This window comes from Gigantopelta aegis, chromosome 14 (assembly GCF_016097555.1).
Source record: "Gigantopelta aegis isolate Gae_Host chromosome 14, Gae_host_genome, whole genome shotgun sequence".
In the NCBI taxonomy this organism is placed as follows: Eukaryota; Metazoa; Mollusca; class Gastropoda; order Neomphalida; family Peltospiridae; genus Gigantopelta; species Gigantopelta aegis.
Window position 1 is genome coordinate 20,081,752 of NC_054712.1, and position 25,201 is coordinate 20,106,952.

General features: G+C 37.6%; 1 protein-coding gene across 1 annotated transcript; it reads right to left on the minus strand.

The window, feature by feature from the left end:
• Window positions 1-1,847: 1,847 nt before the first annotated feature.
• On the minus strand, window positions 1,848-24,719 carry LOC121388952. Its single transcript, XM_041520499.1, has 3 exons — window positions 24,595-24,719; window positions 10,443-11,014; window positions 1,848-2,299 (listed from the first exon to the last, which is right to left on the minus strand). The coding sequence occupies exons 2-3, from the start codon at window positions 11,007-11,009 to the stop codon at window positions 1,985-1,987; spliced, it is 882 nt and encodes a 293-aa protein (XP_041376433.1). The 5' UTR covers window positions 11,010-11,014; window positions 24,595-24,719; the 3' UTR covers window positions 1,848-1,984.
• Window positions 24,720-25,201: the final 482 nt, after the last annotated feature.

Genomic DNA, 25,201 nt, shown 5'->3' on the forward strand with positions numbered 1-25,201 from the left:
GTTGTGTCTTCCCAAGGACATCTCAGCAAAGTCGATATGACGCGCTTACAGTCTGGTAGGTGGAATCTGTGCCATTGTAATGGTTTGCCAAGATTTCTGTTTTGGCAATATGTGAAGAAAATATGTTGGTAATTCAAAGTAGGATAGTAATTTATTGTAATTGTTAAAGGGACATTCCTGAGTTTGCTGCAATGTTTTAAGATGTTATCGACTAATAAAATATTTCTACGATTAAACTTACATATTAAATATATTTTCTTATTTAGAATATTAGTGGCTGTATATTAAACGTGTTTCTGATCGTTCTAATATTTGTACTAGGTTAATTTTCATTTTATTTCCTAAAAAATATATTTTCGTACGTACGAAATTATTTGAAGACAAAATCCAGTTTGGGCTTCTTACAAATATTAAGACGAACAGAAACACATTGAATATACAGACAATGATATTCTAAACAAGAAAATATATTTAATATGTAAGTTTAATCGTAGAAATATTTTATTAGTCGGAAACATCTTACAATGCAGCAAACTCAGGAATGTCCCTTTAATAACGTGGTTCGGACTTTATAAAGTATAAAGTATAATAGCATGGATTACGTTACATGACCTAACTATAATTGGGTCTCATAAACAAAGTACATTAAAATCAGATGAAATAAATTTAATAGTTCAAGAACGCACAATATATAATACAAATATTTCAGCTCAATATCTGTTAATACTGATTTGCTCGTGTGTCAGTAAGGGTTAGTTTGCAAAATTAAAAAAATGAAATAAAATAAAATTGACAATGTGAAGTAAAAGGAAGTGAAGTGAAATGAAGTGAAAAAAAAAAAAAAAAAAAAAAAAAAAAAAAAAAATAAAAAATAAAATATAATTAAAAAAATAATTTAAGAAAAAATAATCATCAATAATTAAAAATCAGTTACTCAATAACTGAATAAATATAAATAACAAGTAAAACTATTATACAATATTTACCCCCCCCCCCCAAAAAAAAAAAAAAAAAAAAAAAAAAAAAAAAAAAAAAAAACAACAAAAAAACAACAACAACCCAACAAGAAAAAACAAAACAAAAACAAACACAAAAACAAACAGAAAACCCCCACAACCCCCTCCCCCCCCCCCCCCCACACACACAAAAACCAATACATGTTGGACATGAACATAAGTATGAACACATAAAACTGGGTCCACTAATACATGTATGTAACGAGTCACAAAGACACTTTTGAGTAATGTGTGTTGTGTTTTGTTTGCCCACTCCCCTGGTATTAGGCCATGTAGGGAACTAACTAAGTAGACAAATTCGTTTTCTCTTCTTTTTCGTTGCTTTACTGAGTCTTGTTTCACTTCTTTTCCACTTTTTCCACTTCTTGCCCACAGAAAAATAATCCCTAACTACATACTTGATTAATATCTTTAAAATATATGCATCTACAGGCAGTCATATATGTGCAGTGTGTGTGTGTGTGTGCGTGTGCGTGCGTGTGTGTGTGTGTGCGTGTGTGTGTGTGTGTGCTTGCGCGCGTGTGTATATGTGTGTATATACACATGATATGATATATAATTATATCTATGTAAAATATTTTACTACTGATGTACATCACGTGGGTGTGTACACATATGATATTATATATAACTATGCATGTAAAAAAAAATTCTATCGATGTACATGCTACTTTAAGTATTCGTATATATAAATACTTGTAAGTCCGTGAGCTCGGGGCTACTCAACCCCGACACTGTCTCTGAGGACAATAAAATATATTTAAAAAAACCCAAAAAACCCCCCAAAACCCCCAACAACCCCCCCCCCCCCACCCAAAAAGAGTAGGCTAACTAAATAAATAAATACATAAAATAAATAAATAATAGAAATAAATAAATAAATAAATAAATAAATATTACCCCAAGGAACATCAGTGAATTCGTCAACAGTGTTTTAAGGCATTTCACAGATAAAAACAGGATCAAAGTCAGTCCTTTAACACCGACACCTCTAATTCTTGATCGAGTTTGGTTCGCTTCCCACTCCATCTTGGCCAAAATATGTATCGTCTGCTGCGGCTGCTGGGTTTGCCTGTCACTGATGCTCGCGGCACGGACGTCGTCGTGTTCAGTGCGGTGTTTACGTTTGTCTGTTTGTCGTCAGTTCTTAGAGATGTCAGAAAAAGTATCAAGGTTGGAACGGCAACTACCGTCACAACAGCAGTAATGCCACAGATCACATGACGCATTCGTTTTTTCCTTATTGGTTGCTTTTCTTCCAGCTGACCACGGCGAAGGTCCGACTAAAAGTAAGTAAATATATATAATATAACATTTCATTAGTGACCATATCAATATCAGTTGGGTGTTTTGTTGTTGTTTTAACGTCGATAATTTTGTTTTACAAAATAGGTACACATTACAAAATGTTCGTTTTTTTTTTTTTTTTTTTTTTTTTTTTTTACAAAATGGGCCTTAAAGGGACATTCCTGAATTTGCTGCATTGTAAGATGTTTCCGACCAATCCAATATGTCTACGATTAAACTTTCATATTAAATATATTTTTGTTTTGTTTAGAACATCAGTGTCTGTATATTCAATGTGTTTCTGGTCGTCTTAATATTTGTATGAAGCCCAAACCGGATTTTGTCTTCAAATAATTTCGTACGTACGAAAACTAAATATTTTAGGAAATAAAATGAAATTTAACCTAGTACAAATATTAGAACGACCAGAAACACGTTTAATATACAACCACTACTATTTTATGTAGAAACATATATTTGATATGTAATTACAATCATTAAACAGTCTCTGTTAGTCGATAACATCCTAAAAATCTCAGCAAACTCACGATAACATCCTAAAAAATCGCAACAAACTCACGATAACATCCTAAAAATCGCAGCAAACTCACGATAACATCCTAAAAATCGCAGCAAACTCAGGAATGTTTCTTTAAAGGCGCAGATTCCAGTTTCAGTCCTTAGCACTAAGTTTAGTTAATCAACAAACATGCAACACATCTAGATATGGATATCATTGTACATATCAAAGTGATACGTCCCACTACAACGCCAAGTGGGACGTAACACTTCGACGTCACACGATGACGTCATCGATTGGCGCACAACACCCTACTACATGTAAATGAGTTGAGTGATATAAATTAAGATCGATTATGTGTAATAAATAGGATATTAAACTCGCTACCATTTCGTATCACATAGATGTCCCTCATGAAATAATTTTCACTGTCACTCGCTAAAGCTTGTGGCAGTTGAAAATGATTTCACTCGCTAAAGCTTGTGACAGTTGAAAATGATTTCACTCGCTAAAGCTTGTGACAGTTGAAAATGATTTCTCTCAGGACATAAACATAATACAAAATCGAAACTCGTTTAATAAACTATAAGTCTGTGATGTTTAAATGGGGAAATACCGTCTTGAAAATAACTAGAGCTTGTCTCATTAACCGTTAGTTGTCAGACGAACGTGCGTTCTTAGAATTATGAAAAATGGATTTTGGCGTATTGAAAAACCCTGGATGACCAGAATCACTTCAGGTGTACGAAAATGAATATTCTAAATAATAAAATGTAAGTACTCCCATTTTATATTATCAAAACAAACTAAAATAAATAAATACGGCTTTAATTGTGAACTATTGTGAACATCGTAGTGTTAAAAAACCCAGGGTCTGTCACTTTAACGAGTGTTTCTAAAATCTGGATCAAAATATTTAATATTATTTAAACCATTAATGCTACCAATAAACATACTCATTAATCGCTCTATTCAATAATAATAAATAAAATTTCCAATGGAAAGAATAAATTGTAGCATTTTCAAGATAATACAGTCTTATAAAAGGTATTCAGTTCGGACAGATCTAGCTTAGCCAAATGGTGAAGATAGATATAAGAAGGTTTCCAACACTGAGAAAGCTGAGAGATAGGCATCTAAAGCTACCCAAGAAGTAGGCCTAGTTAGAAAAACGACACGTGTCTTCGAGTTCTATAAATCCATCACACGGTTCAAGTGCTCGGGAGCCTGGCCAGGTCCTAGGAAACCTTTGCCAGGAAAAGGCACTAAAAGTCAGACAAATAGAAGGGTTGCTTTTCGGGACGTTTAAAGACAATTGAGCAACGCTATTTAATAGGTCAAAATGACAACAATCGCAACTACATGTACATCAAATGGAATATGTTACGATAATTCCCGTACTTCTCCCTAATCCATTCATACAGTAGAACTGCCGTGGGATTAGGCTCAATTTTGATAAATAAAGTCTTTTAATTAAACACCCCCCCCCCCCCCCCCCCCCCCCACCCACACACACACACTAACACTATTAATATCAAAGGATTTAACATCTATAATAAATTTCAGGAAACTAATAATAGAGCAGCTGGGGGTGTTTCAATTCTGATTAATGAAAATATTCCCGAGAATATAGTTAACATTTATAAGCTGTAGCTGTAAAAGTCACAGCTTATAGAACGATTACTCTACGTTCGGTTTACGTACAGCCTCACAATCATTTTAATTTCAATCCTAGTCTCCAGAATCTTTTTGACCAACTCCCAACATATTTTATTATCATGGGAGATTTTAATGGTCATCACACTTTGTGAGATGCGAGGCTATCGATATTAGAGGTAAACAATAGGAATTTAATTCTCAAAACTGATTTCACTTTATTATATGACAAAAGTCACATTTATTTTCATTCTGCAAGTGATTCTTTCACATCCATTGATTTAACCCTTTGTTGTCATCACTATTTCTTGATGTCCAGATCCTTGTGGTAGTGACTGACCACTTTCCAATTATTTTGGAGAATGATGAACCACCATCTCTTGAATGAGTCCAGAGGTGAAACCTGGGGAAGGCAGATTGGGGCCAGTTTCGGCATCTGTGCCGTACTCGTCTGCAACATTTTGCCATGACCGAAGCTGATGATCCCATGTCTTTGTTCACTTCCATTTTTTAAGGGACATTGCGGATGAAACTATTCCTAAGACTTCGGCAGTACCAAAACGTTTCAATAAACCATGGTTTAATGACATTTGTATAGATGCAATCAGAGAACGACACTGGGCTCTCGAGAGGTTCAAACGGAAATCTACCGGGGATAACCTGAATGCGTATCGCATTGCTAGGGCTAAGGCTCGTAGAGAGATCAGTCAGAGTAAGAAATCATCTTGGAGATAAATTCTCAAACATCAATAAACATAGGCGTACGGGCTCCCATTTTTTTGCCCGAATTAAACGAAAATGCCCGAATCCTGATAACATTTCTTCCTACTAACATTACTACCAAACAGCTATATAGGGTTGGAAACGAATCATTATGCATTTGTACATAGATTACAGGCCCGTAGCATGCATTTCGACTGGGAGGGTTCGACTAGGTATTTGCCAGGGCCTTTTGGATGTGAAGTTACCTAAGAGCGCGAAACGCCCGAACTTTGTATGGGGTTCCAGAGGCGTGCCTCCCCTGAACTATTTAAATCTCTGAAAGCCTAAAACGTGTTTTCCTGGCATCTGAAACTTAAAAAACATATATATCTTAAAACAACGATTTTCGACTATTTTGTAGATTGTATTTTTGTTATTACAGTTATTTAAATTTAAAAAAATAAAATCCAAGATAATGAAATTCTGGCACACAACAGGAGTTAAAGGTATTGACCAAAGGTATATGTTAAACATTTTCGGCAATTGCTTATTATAACCTTAGCAACAGAAAAGGTACGTGTACCTCAGAATTATAATCAGTTGCTTTAATAATGCACATATTTATGAAAAACAAAACACATTACGTTCTTAACAATTGTATCATCACCACTCACCACCAACACATGCAGCCCCTGTTACGAGTATATGTGTAGTCCTCAAACTGTTTCAGCAAAAGGTATTGCATAAAGTATTACATCCCATTTCATTTTTGTCCGGATGCGTCATATCATCAAAATGACATCTACATGTTGGCCATACAACATTTTGAAATACTTGGAAATTACCTTCAAGAAAGTACGCAACATTTTCTAATTGGCCTTAATCCTACGGGACTTTTGCAAATTCAAGAGCACAAAACCCAACCCTCGTCCCTACAGATCCCCTCTCCCACCCAATTCAAACCTTTCCCTGTCCTGGACGGAGGAGTCGGCGAATGTCGTCACCTGCGCCAATGACATTCGTGTGCTACAACGGCTTGTTCTGAATGTGCACGTTAAAACCTATGAGCTGACCTGACCTAGTAACAGGATTACTTTCTGTTGACAAACTTTGGTTGACAAATCAATGGAAGATGAACTGCTGTCATGATTATAGAATGTTACGAGGTAATCAATATAGCAGAAAGTACAATTAAACAAGTTTGCTACAAACATGTAGGTTCCTTTTTTTTTTCTTCTTTTTTTCTTTGCCAGATTAGTTAGAAATTCTGAATCATATACACTGCTACTTTGGTAAGGGGATTGCTAAATGACTAAGACAAGCAAATATTGTTTTATGAGAGAGTTGCAAAAGTTACAGTCAACTATTTGTGCAATATTAAAAAAAGAAAAAAAGGTGGACCTCAGCTTTTGCAGGAGGGTTCACCCACTAAATACGGGCCTGGACACACAAGCTGGTATAATATAACCTGTATGCGTTTTCCGTCTGACGTCACACTCCACGCTAACCTGGGCATGCACAATGACAGCCCTAAGTTCAGCCAGCAAACGTTTCGCTAACGTTCGCGAACTATCTGAAGCGGGCGTTCGGGACAAGCGGTTGACTGAACTTACCCTAGGTCTCGACACGACGTACTAGGGTTCTCCACTGTCGTCACACCCCAACGATCAGAGGTCGACCCAGCAGAGGGCAGGTCACGTAATCTCATTTGCATACATGACACTCAAAGGACCCATCTATTACTAATAATAACTAACATGCAACTTGATTTGTCTTTGTAATTAATATTGAACATAAATAGTTATAAATAATTATATTGTGCTACACGTAGCCTCAAAAGAATACTATTAATTAATCTGTGAATAATTAGTATGTAAATAATAAAGCACGGGCGTAGGAAGTGTCAGAAAGTGTATGTGTGTGTGTATGGGGTGAGGTGGGGTGAGGTGGGGTGGGGCACACACACACACGTATATATATATATATATATATATATATATATATATATATATATATATATATATACACACACACACACACACACACACATGTATAAATATATTTAAAAAAACAACATCGCTGCTGCTACTGTTCTGATGACACTTCAACTACACTGCAATGACGTCACTAATTACTCTATATTTTCCCGCAGTTCTGTGAAGTTGTATTTATTTTAATAGTATCTGTATTCACACACATGCAATACATTTTCTACCAGTTACTGCAAAATTATTGAAAAACTATGAATGCAATTATCCGGTCATTCTGCGCATGTTAGCTTGTTAGTTTTGCACAGATCCATATCTGAAGGCTAATTATTTGGAATTGGAAGTAAATTCATAAGCTTAGTGATAACCAAGGAGTTATTTTTTTAAAACGACAGTTGGTTTTACACCATCAGTGCAAACGGTTTAGTAGATGTTTTGATTTACTGCCGATAATCCAGAGAGCTGTTCCAATCACTGGTAATGACATTGGCATTTTAAATTCCCCTACTCGTTTAAGGGTATAGGTTTAAGAGAAAGCAATGCAGTTTTATTTGCTAGCTGGGACCAGTAAGCTCTTTTGTAAATGATGAACAAAGTGTATTAAGTTATTAAAAATATGTATATTTATTTTGAACATCATTAAGTTCTTCAAGCATATTTAAGTATATATTTAACATGGTAATGGTAGCATCACCAATGCAATATTTTTGTTCGAGATTTAAATTGATCCAAGAATGTGTGGAATATTGTTATAAATTCGTGCAAACGCTCTCTCTCTCTCTCTCTCTCTCTCTCTCTCTCTCTCTCTCTCTCTCTCTCTCTCTCTCTCTCTCTCTCTCTCTCTCTCTCTCTCTCTCTCTCTCTCAAGATACCAAATACTCCTTACTTGATCATTCTTTAAATATGGGTATCTAGGGGGACTGTATGCAAGGCGATTTGAAATATGGATTATATATGTGTGAACAACATATGCAATGTTACACATTCGCATGTGGGCACTTGTAAAGCAAGTATGAAACTATTCAAAATAATCCAGGAAAAAATTCTAGGGAAATGACAAAATATATACATGCAAAAAAGATGCAGATGCACGTATAAACAAAATATTGCTAAAAATATACCAATTATTTAAAGGTGTACAATCGTGCAAATTACAATAAAATACTGAAAGGCGTGAAAGAAGGAAGGAAAAAAGGAACTGTTTTATTTAACGACGTACTCAACACATTTTTATAACCCTAACCCTAACCAATGCGCGATGACATTTTGGCTCCAAATGCTGTTTTACTTCATACCAAGAAAATCCCGGCATAACGCAGGGAATAAAAAAAAACCCAGAGACCAGAAGTTTATTTTGTTTGGTCTAACCCCACTTAACCGAAGAATATTATTAGTAAAGGTGTACTCTTTACCTTTCACACACAAAAATAATTAATACTGTTTATCATTATGCGACTTTGAAATTGCCCTTTGAAAACCAGCAAGAGGTTTTCGGATTTAAAACCAGCGGTGTTTAGATTGGTCAAATGAAACGTTGTCTTAATTCTTGAGAGCGCTGCATTTGCTCCAATCTAATGACATATAGAATGCCGATGTATTTATGATACTCATTGTAGCATTGCACAGTAGACAACTGACCTACTAAATGGGTCGAACATTTTAATAATTTACTCTATCCCGTAAAAGGTACTTTATTCAAACCAGCATGAATGAATGCATGAATGAATGAATGTTTAACGACACCCCAGCACGAAAAATACATCGGCTATTGGGTGTCAAACTATGGTAATGCAAATAAATAAAGTGATGATCAATATAAAAATTCAAGGTTTAAACAAAAACAGTGTAAAGAACTGTGCAAAAATACAAATACAAATATCACAGAATTTTACGGACACCGAATTTTACTCTAAACTTCAATTTGTGCTGTATTGGCCATTCTCAAAGAGAATGTTACACCCCTGCACCACGGTGAGGTTACAGCACGCGCAGGGGTCAAACCAGCAAGACTGTTACGTGTATATATATATATATATATATATATATATATATATATATGTAGTCAAACTTGGATAATTCCACCTTCGATCTCTCGAATATGTCGATCTCTCGACCCGATCCTCTGTTTGGTTGTCATTGTTCATACATGGCGTAGAGCCTCGCTACGTAATACGTAACTTCAAAGAGCACTGGTAATATTTATTAGCGCTGTTTCTTTTTTTCTTTTTATTTATAAACGTTAGTTCCTGATTTGCATATATATATATATATATATATATATATATATATATATATATATATATATATATATATATAACACTGAATTATGGTCACAAAGCCATAAATCAGAAAATAATAACTTCTTTCAATTTTAGCACATCTATAGAATAGCTTATGGTAGTGGGTGTTAGCCTAGTTGGAACGTAACCGTGCACATTTCACGGTATATAAATTGGTGCAACTCTGTCTTTAGTACAGTGGTAAAACACTCGCTCGATGCGCGGTCTTTCTGGGATCGATCCCCGTTGGTGGGCCCATTGGGTTATTTCTCGTTCCAGCCAGTGCATATGACTGGTATATCAACTGCCATGGTATGTACTACCCTGTCTGTGGGATGGTGCATATAAAAGATCCCTTGCTGCTAATTGAAAAAGAGTAGCCCGTGAAGTGGCGACAGCAGGTTTTCCACTCTCAATATCTGTGTGGTTATGTCTGACGTCACATAACCGTAAATAAAATGTGTTGAATGCGTCGTTTAATAAAACATTTCTTTATTTCTGTCTTTAGTAGGTCCAGTGTCTTTAAAGGGACATTCCTGAGTTTGCTGCTATTATTAAGATGTTATCGACTAACAGACTTTTTGACGACTGTAATTACATATCAATTATATTTTTCTGCATAAAATATTAGTGGCTGTATATTAAACGTGTTTTCGATCGTTCTAATATTTTTATTAGGTTAAATTTCATTTTATTTCCTAAAATATTATTTTTTCGTACGTACGAAATTATTTGAAGACAGAATCCAGTTTGGGCTTCTTACAAATATTAAGACGACCAGAAACACACTGAATATTCTAAACAAGAAAATATATTTAATATGTAAGTTTAATCGTAGAACTATTTTATTAGTCGGAAACATCTTACAATGCAGCAAACTCAGGAATGTCCCTTTAAAATACTGGCGATGGTGAATAAAGGTGCTGCAACCAAAACAAATATTGAAAGGGAATGAGTGAAACTACAACTGAATCAAAATGAGAATGATACTAACCGACATTTCTAAAGTGGATGAAGCGTGACTAATAATTCGGATGCTACCTGATCCTTGAGGAAACGACGTGTCCGTGCTGGCCCTTGGGGTGGGGATTCGGTCGTCATCCCAAACCACGTGACCTGTCGTCTGGCCGAAAACCTCCGACGTCTGCAACGCGTGTTCGTAGGTCGGAAGCGTATCCTGCTGATATTTCTCTGGACGGAGGTGCTCATCGAAGAAATGGTTATTCATCAGTCCGAATTCTTCCGAGTTGGTCACGTGATACGTATCAGCCAGGGTCATCACTCCGTACGTTCTGCCTCCTACCTGGCGCTCCGGGGTCGGGCTGTTGATGGGCGAGATGGAGTTAGTTTTCTGTCTCGGGTATGTGGGCGAGGAAAATAAGGATCGGCCGTGGTTCGAGAAGCTAATCGGGCTGAACAGAGAAGGTGAGAAGGATTCGTCGTCAGAAGTAGTCGGGCCGTTTTCCAAGTTCTGGTCGGAGCCGTTAAGTGCGTTCAAAGGTAGCCCGAAATTCTCACTGCAGATTCGGTGGTGATTGGAGATCACGGATGACATAAACATCGTGTCTGTTATGGGGAAAACAATTGTATTAGACCTATATATTTAAGTGTACATAGAGATTATTAAACGAGCTTGTGTGTCGTACTGATTTTACGAAACGAGTGTCATGATGTTTGTGTTGCCCGAGAGAGAGAGAGAGAGAGAGAGAGAGAGAGAGAGAGAGAGAGAGAGAGAGAGAGAGAGGGGGAGAGGGGGGGGGGGGGGGTGGTACTTAGAGAATACTCAAAGAGCTACGAGGCAATATACCATTTACCTTTGGCGAGAGGACATCAATTCACAAATGCTAGGTAAACGAGTTTTTTCAATGATTTGCTGTTTTAAGTAACACACAGTAGATCTTCATTTCAACTCATTTTCGTGCTTATATCCAATTAAGGTTCAAGCACGCTGTCCTGAGCACACGCCAAAGCTATCTGGGCTGTTTATCCAGGACAGTGGGTTAGTTGTTAATTGTTAGTGGTTAGTGAGAGAGAAGAGGGTGTAGTGGCCTTACACCTATCCATTGTGTCATTAAAACTCGCTCTGGGTGGGAGCCGGTACCGGGCTGTGAACCCTGTACCTACCAGTCTTATGTCCGATGGCTTAACCACGACGCCACCGAGGCCAGCACTGTAGATCTGACCAGTACACGCTATCTGTAGTAACTGCATTTAGCGTTGCTGACAGCTATCTGTTATATGGTTCGACATCTGTAGTAGCTGAAAAAAAGGGACTTCGAGCCGCTATTAGTAACTGTTAAAGTTGCCACTATCTGTTGTAAAATTGTGTATGTGATATGAAGCCACCATGTGATGTAAAGATAATTAAATAATCAGGTAATTGTGGAATGAGTAGGTGTCTACAATACTGTTAAGTAACAGGCTTCAACGGATCAGTGGGGAGATGTAAGATCACTAATCATTAACCATTGTACAGAACAGGCAATCTAGACAGCTTAGGTGTGAGCCCAGGATAGCGTACTTGATAGTGTATATAAGCACAAAAATAACGTTAAAACAAGCAACACAATTTAAAAAAATATGAATATCGCTTTATCCGAATCGGATGACAATCTAATGTATTTTAGTGCTGAAATTCAGTTAAGGTTCAGTCTGCTTATTAGGATATTTACCGGCCTCGGTGGCGTCGTGGTTAGGCCATCGGCCTACAGGCTGGTAGGTACTGGGTTCGGATCCCAGTCAAGGCATGGAATTTTTAATCCAGATACCGACTCCAAACCCTGAGTGAGTTCACCGCAAGGCTCAATGGGTAGGTGTAAACCACTTGCACCGACCAGTGATCCATAACTGGTTAAACAAAGGCCATGGTTTATGCATCCTGCCTGTGGGAAGCGCAAATAAAAGATCCCTTGCTGCCTGTCGTAAAAGAGTAGCATATGTGGCGACAGCGGGTTTTCTCTTAAAAACAGTGTCAGAATGACCGTATGTTTGACGTCCAATAGCCGTTGATGAGATACAAAATCAATGTGCTCTAGTGGCGTCGTTAAATAAAACAAACTTTTACTAGGATAGTTTGTCCAGAACGGATTAGCGTGCAAGGAAGCCTTTTTTTTATAGATTATGCACACACACACACACACACACACACACACACGCACACACACACACACACACACGCACACACACACACACACACACACACACACACACACACACACAAACACAACAGCTCATACCTCAATACTTCATTATCATGTACCAGTCGCGGAGAACCACTCGGTGTATTTGGCTTACACAAACTTTGGGGTAGAGTACATATATTGGGAAGTGAAATCTATACTAGACAGTTTCTCAGAGGTATGACTATTTAAGATGTTGGAAGCATTGCTTTTTTTTTTTTAGGAAAAATTGTTAACGTTTTCTATGGATTTGACAACATGAAACCTGATATTAAAGTTTGAGCGATACTTAGCGGATACTGGGCTCAGTTTCACAAAACATCGTAAGTTTACGTCTGCGACTAGCAGTTATACCGTGCATACATTTACGAGTGTTTGATATCTCTTTCACGAAGAAAATTACACCATTACGGAAGATGGAGCATTTAAGAACAAACGAAACTGAAATATGTGTATTTCTAACTATATTTGTTGTACTATAATAGTAATAAGAAGTGTGATTTAGTCGTAGATTTACGTTTACGTACAAAACTAGATTTTGGGCCCATGTTAGTTTATTGCTGAAATAACAGATTTTGAACCGTCACTGATTCAGTGTACGCACGATACATTTCGATGTTAGCAAATATGGCTGACACTAGTGACGTAATGGTTAACCCATCAATTTTATGAATGACAGGTACTCCATTGATGGGCGTTACCAGTGATATGGCATTTTTGTACTGGCCCCTAATAAACATATACATATGCAAAAGCTTGTGGAGACGGGTAGCCATTCAGTCTCGGTCGGAGTAACGGAACAAAGGTTTTCTCTCTCTCTCTCTCTGTGTGTGTGTGTGTGTGTGTGTGTGTGTGTGTGTGTGTGTGTGTTTTCTTCAGATTTGATAACTACTAACTGAACCAACTAAGTAGAAAAAGAGGAAATCATAATGGGGAAATAGTAGGGAGAATACAATACTCTATAACTCGTTGTTTAAAAACGTATCAAACTCGCTTTCGCTCGTTAGATACATTTTGAAACAACTCGTTGTGAGATGGTATCTAACGACCACTCATGTAGTATTCGTTATTCATTATACATTAATGTTTTCTGACAATCGAAATACCGCTATGGCAAAATGGCAATGTCATGTCACCATGGAGCTTAACTGGTCTACTATTTATCTAAAACCATTTATAACCACGCAGGAAACAAAGTTAAGATGGTGCCAATATAGAATAAAACACAAAATATTGACTACTAACACATTTGCCTATAAGCTGAAACTTGTTGGTAGTGAAGCGTGCAGCTTTTGTCATAAAAGTAAAAAATCTATAATACATCTCTTTTGGGAATGTGATATTGTTCAAGAATTCTAGAATAGTTTTTAAATTGGTTATTGGCATCTTGTAATCATATAAGTAACGTAAAACTCTCTCTTGAACTTGTTATATTCGGACATAAGAAGCACATTAGGACAGACACCGTCTTTGATCTCTTATTACTTTCAGCAAAATATTTTATATATCGATGTAAAGTCCAAAAGATACAAATAGACATTACACATTTTAAATGTGAAATTATACAAAGATACATTGTAGAAAAACATATACACTTTAGTAACAACAGTATCAATAAATTCTTTACTAAGTGGTCCATGAACCATTTTCTCTCTGAAAACATAACTTGATAATTCAAGTATTCAGTTATTTATTACTTATAAGTATGTTACACCTTCCTTTCCCCCACCACCAACAGTTCATACGTTAAAACATGAAATGTTAGTAAAATAGGATCGCAGAACTTTGCAAACCTGCACAGGAAATTAATATTTTAAAAATTACCATGTATATCTATATATATATGAAATATAAAGGTGTTTTTTTAACAGTAACTACGTTTACATACATGTATATGTGAGTTAGTGAGCAAGTGAGCGCGCGCGCGTGTATATGTGTGTATGTGTGTGAATGTGTGAAGTCTTTTTTGCTGTTTTGTTTCTTCTTTTTATTATTATTATTTTATTATTATTATTATTATTGGTTTATTTATTTATTTATTTATTTATACTTATTATCTTGATTCCCGTATTTAATCCCTCTTCTGTAACCTAGACTGACAGAAACCATAACAGTTTTTTATTATTACATTTATAAACCATAGTGGTATTATTTGTCTTGTTTTGTTTACATGATTTGTATAGTTTACATATATTAATATGAAAGTTTACTTAAAATCTAATGATTATGTCATGTACTGGTGCTGTTCACGACTCATGTTTTGTCCTCAGCATGAGTTGTCTGTCATGTAAATGAGGGACTGAAATAAATATTTAATATATATATATATATATATATATATATATATATATATATATATATATATATAAAAAATATTCGTTATGTAACATACTAAAAAAAAAGAAGTATAATGGTTAATGAAAATGCTTTGACCTAGAATTCTGCGGAATTAAATGTATTGTCTTACATAAACTGGCTTGTGGTAAGCTGATTAGCTTTCTTTAAAAAATAAATTAAAATTTGTTAATTTTAAACAGATTTTAAGTGATGTATCAGTCCGTCAGCTTGTATTAATATATATATAAAAAACTATAGTTTAAAAAAAGAGAATAAATTAATGTTTTATGTGTTTTGATATCGATTGATACAAACATAACAGATGAATATATGGCCTAAGTTCCATTGACCTATGACTTACAATTTGTTAAAGGGACATTCCTGAGTTTGCTGCAATTTTTAAGATGTTATAGACTAACAGAGACTTTTTAACGATTGTAATTATATATCTAATATATTTTTCTACATACAATATTAGTGGCTGTATATTAAACGTGTTTCTGATCGTTCTAATATTTGTACTAGGTTAAATTTCATTTTATTTCCTAAAATATAATCTTTTCGTACGTACGAAATTATTTTAAGATAAAATCGAGTTTGGGCTTCTTACAAATATTAAGACGAACAGAAACACATTGAATATACAGACACTGATATACTAAACAAGAAAATATATTTAATATGTAAGTTTAATCGTAGAATTATTTTATTAGTCGGAAACATCTTACAATGCAGCAAACTCAGGAATGTCTCTTTAATAACAGAGCTAAACGCTAAAACGAGCCAACGCATAAGTTGACGCCGTGGCCGCCGTCGTCGCAGCCAGGTCCGTTCCGATGTAAACGAGAGAGGAGGCAGTCTGGTTTTGCAATGTCTCTCAGCTGGATAATTAAATCAACTGTTTTTTTAGGGTTGGTTTTTTTAGCATCGGGTCGAAACGTTTAGGTAATTTGGATACTAATTTTGAACGGTTCGGCCGAAATATAATTCAGAATTATACAAAGGGTTATATAGCATTGTGTTCCACGCAGGATAGTACTAAGATGCGATCTTCGTCAAGCCTGATTGGTGATTATTTTATTTTGTGATGAGAGTGGACAAGAAAGGGGAACGCTATCAAATGGAACTCGTCGGAATCTGATATCAAGCGCTCTGACAATATGCAATGTGCTCAGGCGATTGTGGCGACAACAACAAAAATTCTAAAAAAATAAAATAAAATAAAAACAATATTCGTTATGTAACATACTAAAAAAACAAATGTGTAATGGTTAATGAAAATTCTTTGACCTAGAATTCTCCGACTGGCCGAGCACTATATATATATATATAATGTACAGAAAATTACTATTTAATTGTTTTTGGAAATATATAAACAAACTAAAATAAAAAATAAAACTTTTCCTTTACTGATTTTTTTCAGCGTGTTCTCAGCAAACATTTAATTAAAATTAAAAACTCCTCCATTTGGTCCGAACAATGGCGGTCTTCGGAGGGTGTTACCCAATTTGATATCGCCGACAACAGTAATTCGAAATGTCGGCGTTTGTGTAGGGTGAGAGTCGACGTCAAAGCAACTGGTAGCCAGTGGCGGATCCAGAACATCCATTTAGGGGGGTCCCCACTGACATGAGGCGGAATGCCAATGGAATTTTGGGGGAGGTTTGGAAGGGATCGTAAAAAATTAAAATTAATATATAATAAAATTATAAATGTCACAAAATTTAGGGGGCGGGGGCGTATAACAATCACAAATTTAGTATAAACGTTCCAGAAATGCCAATCTGATTAACATTAGCTCAACAGGTAATTACCCAGTGGAGCTACTTTTAATTAGATTGCAGAAATACGACCTTTCAGTCAATGACCAAAAATTACTAAAACGCTAATTGTAGTACTACATATCACGAGATATTATCTACGTAAAGGCTACAACAATTTGTAATTTTTACAACAGATAACGACAACAACCGCACCGCTAAATGTAGTCACTACAGATAGCGTTGTTACTACAGAGCGCTGTCTCTCCCAAATGCGTATTTTCATACGAGGTTCATTCCATTTCTGTAATTGTGGATTTCGGATCTGTATAGATATCTCCGTGTGGGTGGAAAGACATAGTGGGCACGCATATATCTGATTATCTGATATCTTAATTCCTAATATATGATATTGACGATACTAAGGTGGTACCCTTTGAGTTTCTGGTTGGAATACATGGTGGTAATATATTTGAAGGGGTTCGATAGTCTTTCGTGTACATGCATATGGTATAGTACCAGGGGACAATATTTCGAAATCTGAGGAAACCGGAAGTCGGTTCACGTGGTTTTTACCTAGGTAACCAATTGTTCGGTTACGTGAATTATATTTGCGTAACCTGTGGTTTACCTGATCGGTTACCTAAAAAAAAGAGAGAAGTTTTATTTAACGACGCACTCAACACATTTTATTTACGGTTATATGGCGTCAGACATATGGTTAAGGACCACACAGATTTTGAGAGGAAACCCGCTGTCGCGGTTACCTCAGAGTTACGTTGAAATTATATTTTAAATACATAATTTTTAGCTCAAACATAAAGTTAAAACAAAATACAAAAAAGAAAACGTTTTATAAAACAGTTTCTTTAATGCTTACAAATCAAAAGAAGTGACTTGTAGATGTTTCATTTGTTTTCGTACGATCGTAGCGTTGTAGATTTATTATTATTATTATTATTATTATGATTATTATTATTATTCACCACTTAACATAGGGATCGCAAAAAGTAATTTTTAGTTGCCCGAATCTAAAAACCACTGTCCTCGGGCATCGGGCCACCGTATTCTAGAACCTCTGTGCAGCTTGCGGAAGTTAACACTATTGTAAAAGGACTAAATATCAGCCCAGTACTGGAACAAAATAGATACATTTGGAGGAAAAATGCCCATTCCCTGGTGCATGATTAGACTAATAATTTTCTTTTATAAATAACAAATAAAGGCTACCATTTGTCACTGATATGTAAAATTTAGTATACAGCAGATTAAAAAAACCCCACCAAAACCCCAAACAACAAATGTCATTTCCTCTGAACAGGCTACTCATTGGTGCATGATTAGATTAATAAAAATAAATCTTATAATAACATAAAAAGAAAGACCACAATTTGACACTGATATTTTGCAGTAGCGATGCAACTTTCACTTTATCGATGGTACTTCTATACTACAGTGACGTTCCAAATGTTTGTTATTTAAAGCTCATTATGCGATGTTAGTATTTTTCAGCTTTTGTGACATTGTTGCATTTTTGTTTACGTTAAAACCATTTTCAACCTTTGTAAAATTATAAGCAGTCCAATAGTATGTCTACATATATTCCTTCAGTACGGAAGCGTATTAGTGCCACCAAACGCAATAAAATAGCAGCGGATAATTTAGGCGCCTTAGCGGTCCGTGCACATTTCTTTAAAACGTTTGGCTCGTCTCTATTCTGAGCCTTCGGTCGCAAGTTACAGCCGTTGCAATATACCGTTGTCTACTGGTTTGCCGCGCATCTAGTATCTAAAAATCAGTCTAAAACATTTGTCAGAATACTAGTAGTATGTCTGCATGAATAAATGTCCTGTAATCGTGAAGTCTGCATGTTTTAATTTCTAAACGTCTACAGGTCACGGTTACGTTAAAACCGTTTTCAAACTTTGTAAAATTATAAGCAATCCAATATTATGTCTACATATATTCCTTTAGAGATAGAATAGCAGCAGATAATTTAGGCGCCTTAGCGGTCCGTGCACATTTCTTTAAAACTTTTGGCTCGACTCTATACTGAGCCTTTGGTCGCAAGTCACAACCGTTGCAATATACCGTTGTCTACTGGTTTGCCGCGCATCCAGTATCTAAAAATCAGTCTAAAACATTTGTCAGAACACTAGTAGTATGTCTGCATGAATAAACTTCATATAATCGTGAAGTCTGCAAGTTTTAATTTCTGAACGTCTAAAGGTCACGACGTAACCGATTTGTGGTTCGCGTAAATTTAATTTTACGTAACCGACACGCGAACAGAACGACGGTTCGCGTGAAATATTGTGCCCATAATACTCTGCTACGTTTTGCACTGGGGAGTAACTTGAGAGCTGTTATGTCCAGTACCGGATGGTAAACATTCAGCATTGGATACCTACTTGTGCGGATACATGTTACTATAGGGCAGTACCCCTGGACTTGTTCATATGCGTGCCCACCACCATTATAACTTGTGTAATAAATAAGACTGCGGCCGATTTCTTCCAAGTGCTGTTTTAGTTGTTTATTATTAGAAAATATCTTTAAATGCTACGAGACTGGGCTATAAACTTGGTGTGTATAGCATGTTATAATGAAGCATTATGGACCTGATATCGATTATCCGAAACAGTGTTTTTTTCTGGTGTGGTTCAGCTAACAAAACATATTGATTCTGTGTCGTTACTGAAATCCTGAAGTCTGTAACAATGCAGATTTATAACATGACGTAGACGCGACCAGAGTAAGCGGAATTGTGAGGCTTATTTCACTAGATGCACACCATATTTAATTAAAACATGAAGTAGTGTAGGTTTAGCATTTTTACCTATATGCTGTAGGTGCTGTACCTATAATGTATGGTATTTGTCGATTGAAATGTCGCATGCAGCAGCTTTAGCCACGCATGTTGCTATTGTCGTCTGTGGGATTAATTTGAGTTTGTGGTATACGCTCTGTACAGTGAAATAAGATTTCAACTGAATGGCATTTAAAGCCCCGGTCACACTGTCAAGGATCAGGACGCTGGCCGTAGCTGTCCGTATTAAATCCCTGATCAATCGTTGTAGTATTTGTATGTTCGTGAAAACTTTGAACATGTCGAAAAATTCATCACGGATCGAACAACCGTAATACATCCTTAATGATCCGTAGAAAAACGTAATAATCCGTTCTGATCCGAAATAAACCGTACTTATCCGTACTTATCCGTACTTAATCGTAGTAATCCCCGACCTCAAGGCCCGGTCACACTGTCAAGGATCAGGTAGATAGATAGATAGACAGATGGATAGTTTAACGTGCCCATATACCACTAGGGTTTCGAACACGCCCATCTAGAGTCCGACCTCCGAAAAGATCGGTGGCCTGACTGAAAATAGCAATTAGTCAAAAAGTTAATAGAATTAAAAAAAAAAGAGAAGTTACAAGCCAAAAATAAAAATAATTGACTGCTCGGCCGAATATTTATATAATTTGGAGTATTTTAGGACAGTCCAAAAATAAATAAGAGAAATAAGAGACGATCCTGTGGATGGTGTGGCTATCCATCTCTCTAATCAGGACCGCTTGTCGGTAGACTCCTTCTCAGCGCTGAGTTAGTACCAACTCCGTCTTGCCGGCTGTAGACTTGATGGTGTGTAGCTGGTAAGCGCTTCCATCAGGCAGTTGTAGCTCTGGTTCCACTAGTCCGCCCATCAGTGATGCCGGATCCGAGGTGTCCCCCTGCACGAACTTCAGGAAGCCGGACCTGATTTTCCAGATCTGAACTTTCCAGACGGCTTCCGAGTCGGAGGGGGACGGTGCTGGTGAAGGAGGAGGCCTTGCCTTGTCATGCTGGTCGCGCGGCTGAGCGACGGCCTTCCTCTTCGCAACGGCTCCTGCCCGGACCGCCGCCTTCCGAACTGGCAAGACTGGTGACAGTGGCCACTTACGTGTAGGCGGTGGCGTAGAGGGAGATGGAGGTCCGTCTGTGGGCGTCTCGCACATCGGTGTGAGAGCATCCCTCGGTGTTGACGACGGGTCCGGATGAGCTGGTCCTTTCGTCTTGGGTCGAGTCGGGGGCGAGGACGCAGAAGGGACCGCCGCTGGCCCCCAGTTTTGGCCCACACTGTGCCGCCCCTGGCGCACTTTTCCTCTTCCTCCACCTCGCCTGTGACCCGGTGTACGCGACGCGGAATTCCAACAAAGTCCCAAAGCTTGCAATCAAGCCCCCCAGGTGTGTGTGTGTGTGTGTGGGGGGGGGGGGGGGGGGCAAGTAGAGAGCACAGCCGGTCACGTCGAGCTTCATCGAGAGTTAGCTTGGAAGTGGCAAGGATCAGGACGCCGGATTAGCCACGGATACGATCCGGCATCATTCGTGACAATCCGTTGTGATCCGTACTAAACTGTACCGATCCTTAGCGATCTGTAGCAACCCGTAGCGCTCCCCGTTGTCAACTAATCCTTATCCTTAATAATCCTTGGTTTATCCGTCGAAAACCGTAGTTAGACCGTGGTGCATCCGTAGGATACACCACTATCCGGGATTATCCGGGAGGTTTTCATCCGTCCTGGATCCGGCTTAACGATACCCCATAACGACAAATACACTGGTTAATGGGGTCGGAGGTTAATGACGATCAATAGACTACGGCATCTATAACTGTATTTTTCTCCATTTGATTTGTGTTCTTCTTATTGCAGATAGTCCTTGTGGTAAGAACAGATATAAACAGTCAGAAAAGAAACCAAGTATTTAAGGATTGTCTGTTGTTATTTTTTTTACGTTTATCGGGGTATGAAAAAAATTCCGCCGTAAATTGTGTGAATCGGCGAAGCCGTTCTCACATAAGTTTGCAGATGATTTTGTTTTGTTCGTACCCAGATGAACGTAAAAGAAATAACAGACGATACTTATAATTAAATTTGAATCATGCTTGCTAATAACAATACTAAAAGTTCATACTTTATTTTGGATTATTTTTGGTCCATAAACAATAACGCTCAATAAGACAAAATGCTCAAATGACGTCATCAGATATGACGTTCCCTGATGACGTAATTTTTTCGTTCATCGAGAATTGAACAAACTCCCGTTGCTACATCTGGACCAATGGTATGATGTCATAGTATATATATACACACACTAGTATATATACTAACTCAAATTAAAAACTTCACAATCTAAAATTTGAATAAAGTCAATGAGTATTGAAAGCAGATATTTTTCAGAAATAAATATTGTAATGACAATGTCTACTCCATTTAAAGCCCATCACAGCCCACGTGATCCGATCCATAGCACGTGCACAGCACAATTGAGGCAAAAGTGGTTTTGCACTGCCACTGGTCACGTGACTACAATAGCACACGTGTTTTCATCGTTACCTGCTCACAGTAGTCTGACACAACGAAAAACCCCACATTAAAACGATATTTGTCACAACCTGTTTCGATGCCAGCCTCACAAATGTTGCACGAGGGAACGTCAGTAGCTGACAATGCAAGGGCGTTTAATTGTAGTCGACGAGCAATTTATGATCTGCAAACACGAGTACAACAAACGGCACCACAGCTGATCGCCCCCGACCGAGTAGACCACGTGTAACGTCATAGGCAGATGACCGTCATATTGTGTTACGTCACCTCCGCAACCGTTTCATGACAGCTACAGCAACAAATAATGAACTTTTCACACGTCGGGTGTCCGAGCAAACGATCCAAAATTGGCTGCGAACCGCTCACTTCCATGCACGGCGCCCATATGTTGTACCCATTTTGACCCAATTTCATCGACGTCAACGTCAACTGTGGGTCAACTTGTGATAGACTCAGAGGGAATAGAAAAGAGTCGTGTTTAGCGATGAATCAAGATTCACACTGCGATTTGCCAATGGCAGGCAGAGGGTTTGGAGACGACGTGGTGAACGTCATGTTCAATGTTGTGTCAATTAAGTTGACAGATTCGGAGGCGGAAGTGCAATAGATGGACGTTCTCGACTTTTTGTCATCCGTGTCAAACTCAACACTGCTGCATACCGCCACCAGGTGCTGGTCCAGGAAGTTATGCCCTTCATGACAGCTCATGGTCTAGGCCTGATCTTTCAGCATGACAACGCCAGACCCCACACGGCCATCTTGACAAGGGATTACGTGAAGAACGCGGGCATCAATGCCATGGATTGGCCTTCAAGGTTGCCCGACCTGAATCCTATCGAACACGTCTGGGATGTGCTGGGAAGACGCCTGCGCACTCTCAGGAACCCTTCACAGACTTTGCAGGAACTTGGTGCCTCATTAGTGGAACAATGGCACCGTATCCCTAATGCAGTCTTTACACGCATCAGGCAGTCAATGAGGAGGCGTTGCCTTGCAGTTGTGGGTACACATGGAGGGCATGCGCGCTACCGAACCTGTGATTGCATTTGGACGTCATACAAAAAATACCCTATTTAACACGTTCTTCTGTCATATTTGCTAATTAGCCAAGATGAAACGGTTGTGAAGTTTTTATTTGACTGAGTATATATATATATATATATATATATATATATATATATATATATATATATATATATATATATATATATTCAGATCACATATTTCAGAATTTGACAACTTTGCAAATAAGATGTATATTAATCGAGGTCACTGCACTAAGTGTATTGGCATTTAAACTGATATATTCGTTCATAGTCATCAAACAAAAACATTTAAATAGCAACTTTACACTAAAAGCTGTCTAGCGTTCAGAAAACAAGCAAAACATAACGTTAAGCCTAGTTAATTTTTATGTAAGGACATCCAAAATGACCTTAGTCGAGTTTGACATCATTTCCATTAAAAAAGACACCGTCATTTGAATAGGGAGTAATGGCTGACTGGAATTAAATTTGCGTATACAGTTGACAAAAACACGTTGTATTAAGCTTGAGATTATGTGATAAAGCATACCCAGTGTAATCAAAATATGTGATATTTTTCAAATCACATATAAACGTACCATTTGTGACCCCCAATAGCCGATGTGTATTTTTGTGCTGGGGAATCGTTAAACATTCATTCATTCATTCATTGAGATCACATATAAATGAAAAACAACCTTCGCCTTTCCCTTTCATTTTTATGCCATGATAAATAATGCTGGAAAAAAGATGTTTTTCTCTTCTTCTTTTTTGTGTGTGCTTCAAATGCATTTTATTCCATTTTGTTTCCAGTTTGAACAAAATCTTTCAGTTTCAGTTTTTGCCAGTATCTCATTTGTCTGCACGCTTAATATATATGATAAGACATTACTATAAAAAGAAATAAAAGTGAAATACCAATTGTGTTATTTGTGCCTCTCAGTACCACCAGCACTACTCTTTGCTAATTGTTCTATCCTTGCTAACTGCATACATACGTGACATTCGCCTTACTAAAGTCCATAAGCGTACGAGACAGGGGGCGGGGGGGGGGGGGGGGGGTCAACAGCCCCTTAGTGTTGGAGAAAATTCTCAAATTTGGGCAAAAATGATAGAAATATTCGTGCAAACTGTACTAAACTGAGGCCGTTTTACCATGTATTTCAACATTCTACACGCAAAATTAGTTGTAATTCACGTAAAAATGCGTAGTGATTCGTTTGCAACCCTATACTATAGCGGTTTGGCAGCAATGGTAATGGGGCAGTTTTGTTTAATTCGAGGAAAATCCAGCCTTCACCCCTCCCCCCTCCACTATAAAAATGAAAGCCCGTATTCCTATGCTAAAGCCGATAGAACAGTAAATGAATCCACTTAGGTAGGCCTACTAGAAATCAATACAATCTTTATTACGTTTAATCGATTGCCACCAATACTAACAAACCAAACGAACCTGTCTTCTAAATCTGACTCACCTGTGTTGTAAACGCTTCCTTGACACTTGAGAAACAGGTAGACCCCAACTGCAGAACATGGAGTGAAATATGAAGGTGTATCAAGCACGAGTCTTTCGGTAATATGACCGTAAACACCGACAGACGAAAACACTCATTCATTTATATCGGGCGAAATTGAATATACGTAGCAATTCGTCATAGATGCCATTAATCTCCATGGAAACCAGGTAATCACAGAGTTCTGGTGAGAATGGCTGCGCGCCGGTAAATGACAAACAATTTATAAAATATCTGGAGGGTGGAGGGTGGAGGGTGCTGGGTGGAGGGTGGAGGGTAGAGGATGGTGGGTGGAGGGTGGAGGGTGCTGGGTGCTGGGTGCTGGGTGCTGGGTATGGGGTCCAACCTAGTATTAATGCGACAGTACGTTTGAAATGTTGTTGGATTTAATTATGAAAATAAATAACACAACATTTTCTAATTTGGTTTATCAAAAACCTTAGTAGGTGCTACATTAACTCCCATATAACGAGGTCGGGACGTAGCCCAGTGATAAAGCGTTTGCTTGATGCGCGGTCGGGCTAGGATCGATTCCCGTCGGTAGACCCATTGGGATATTTCTCCTTCC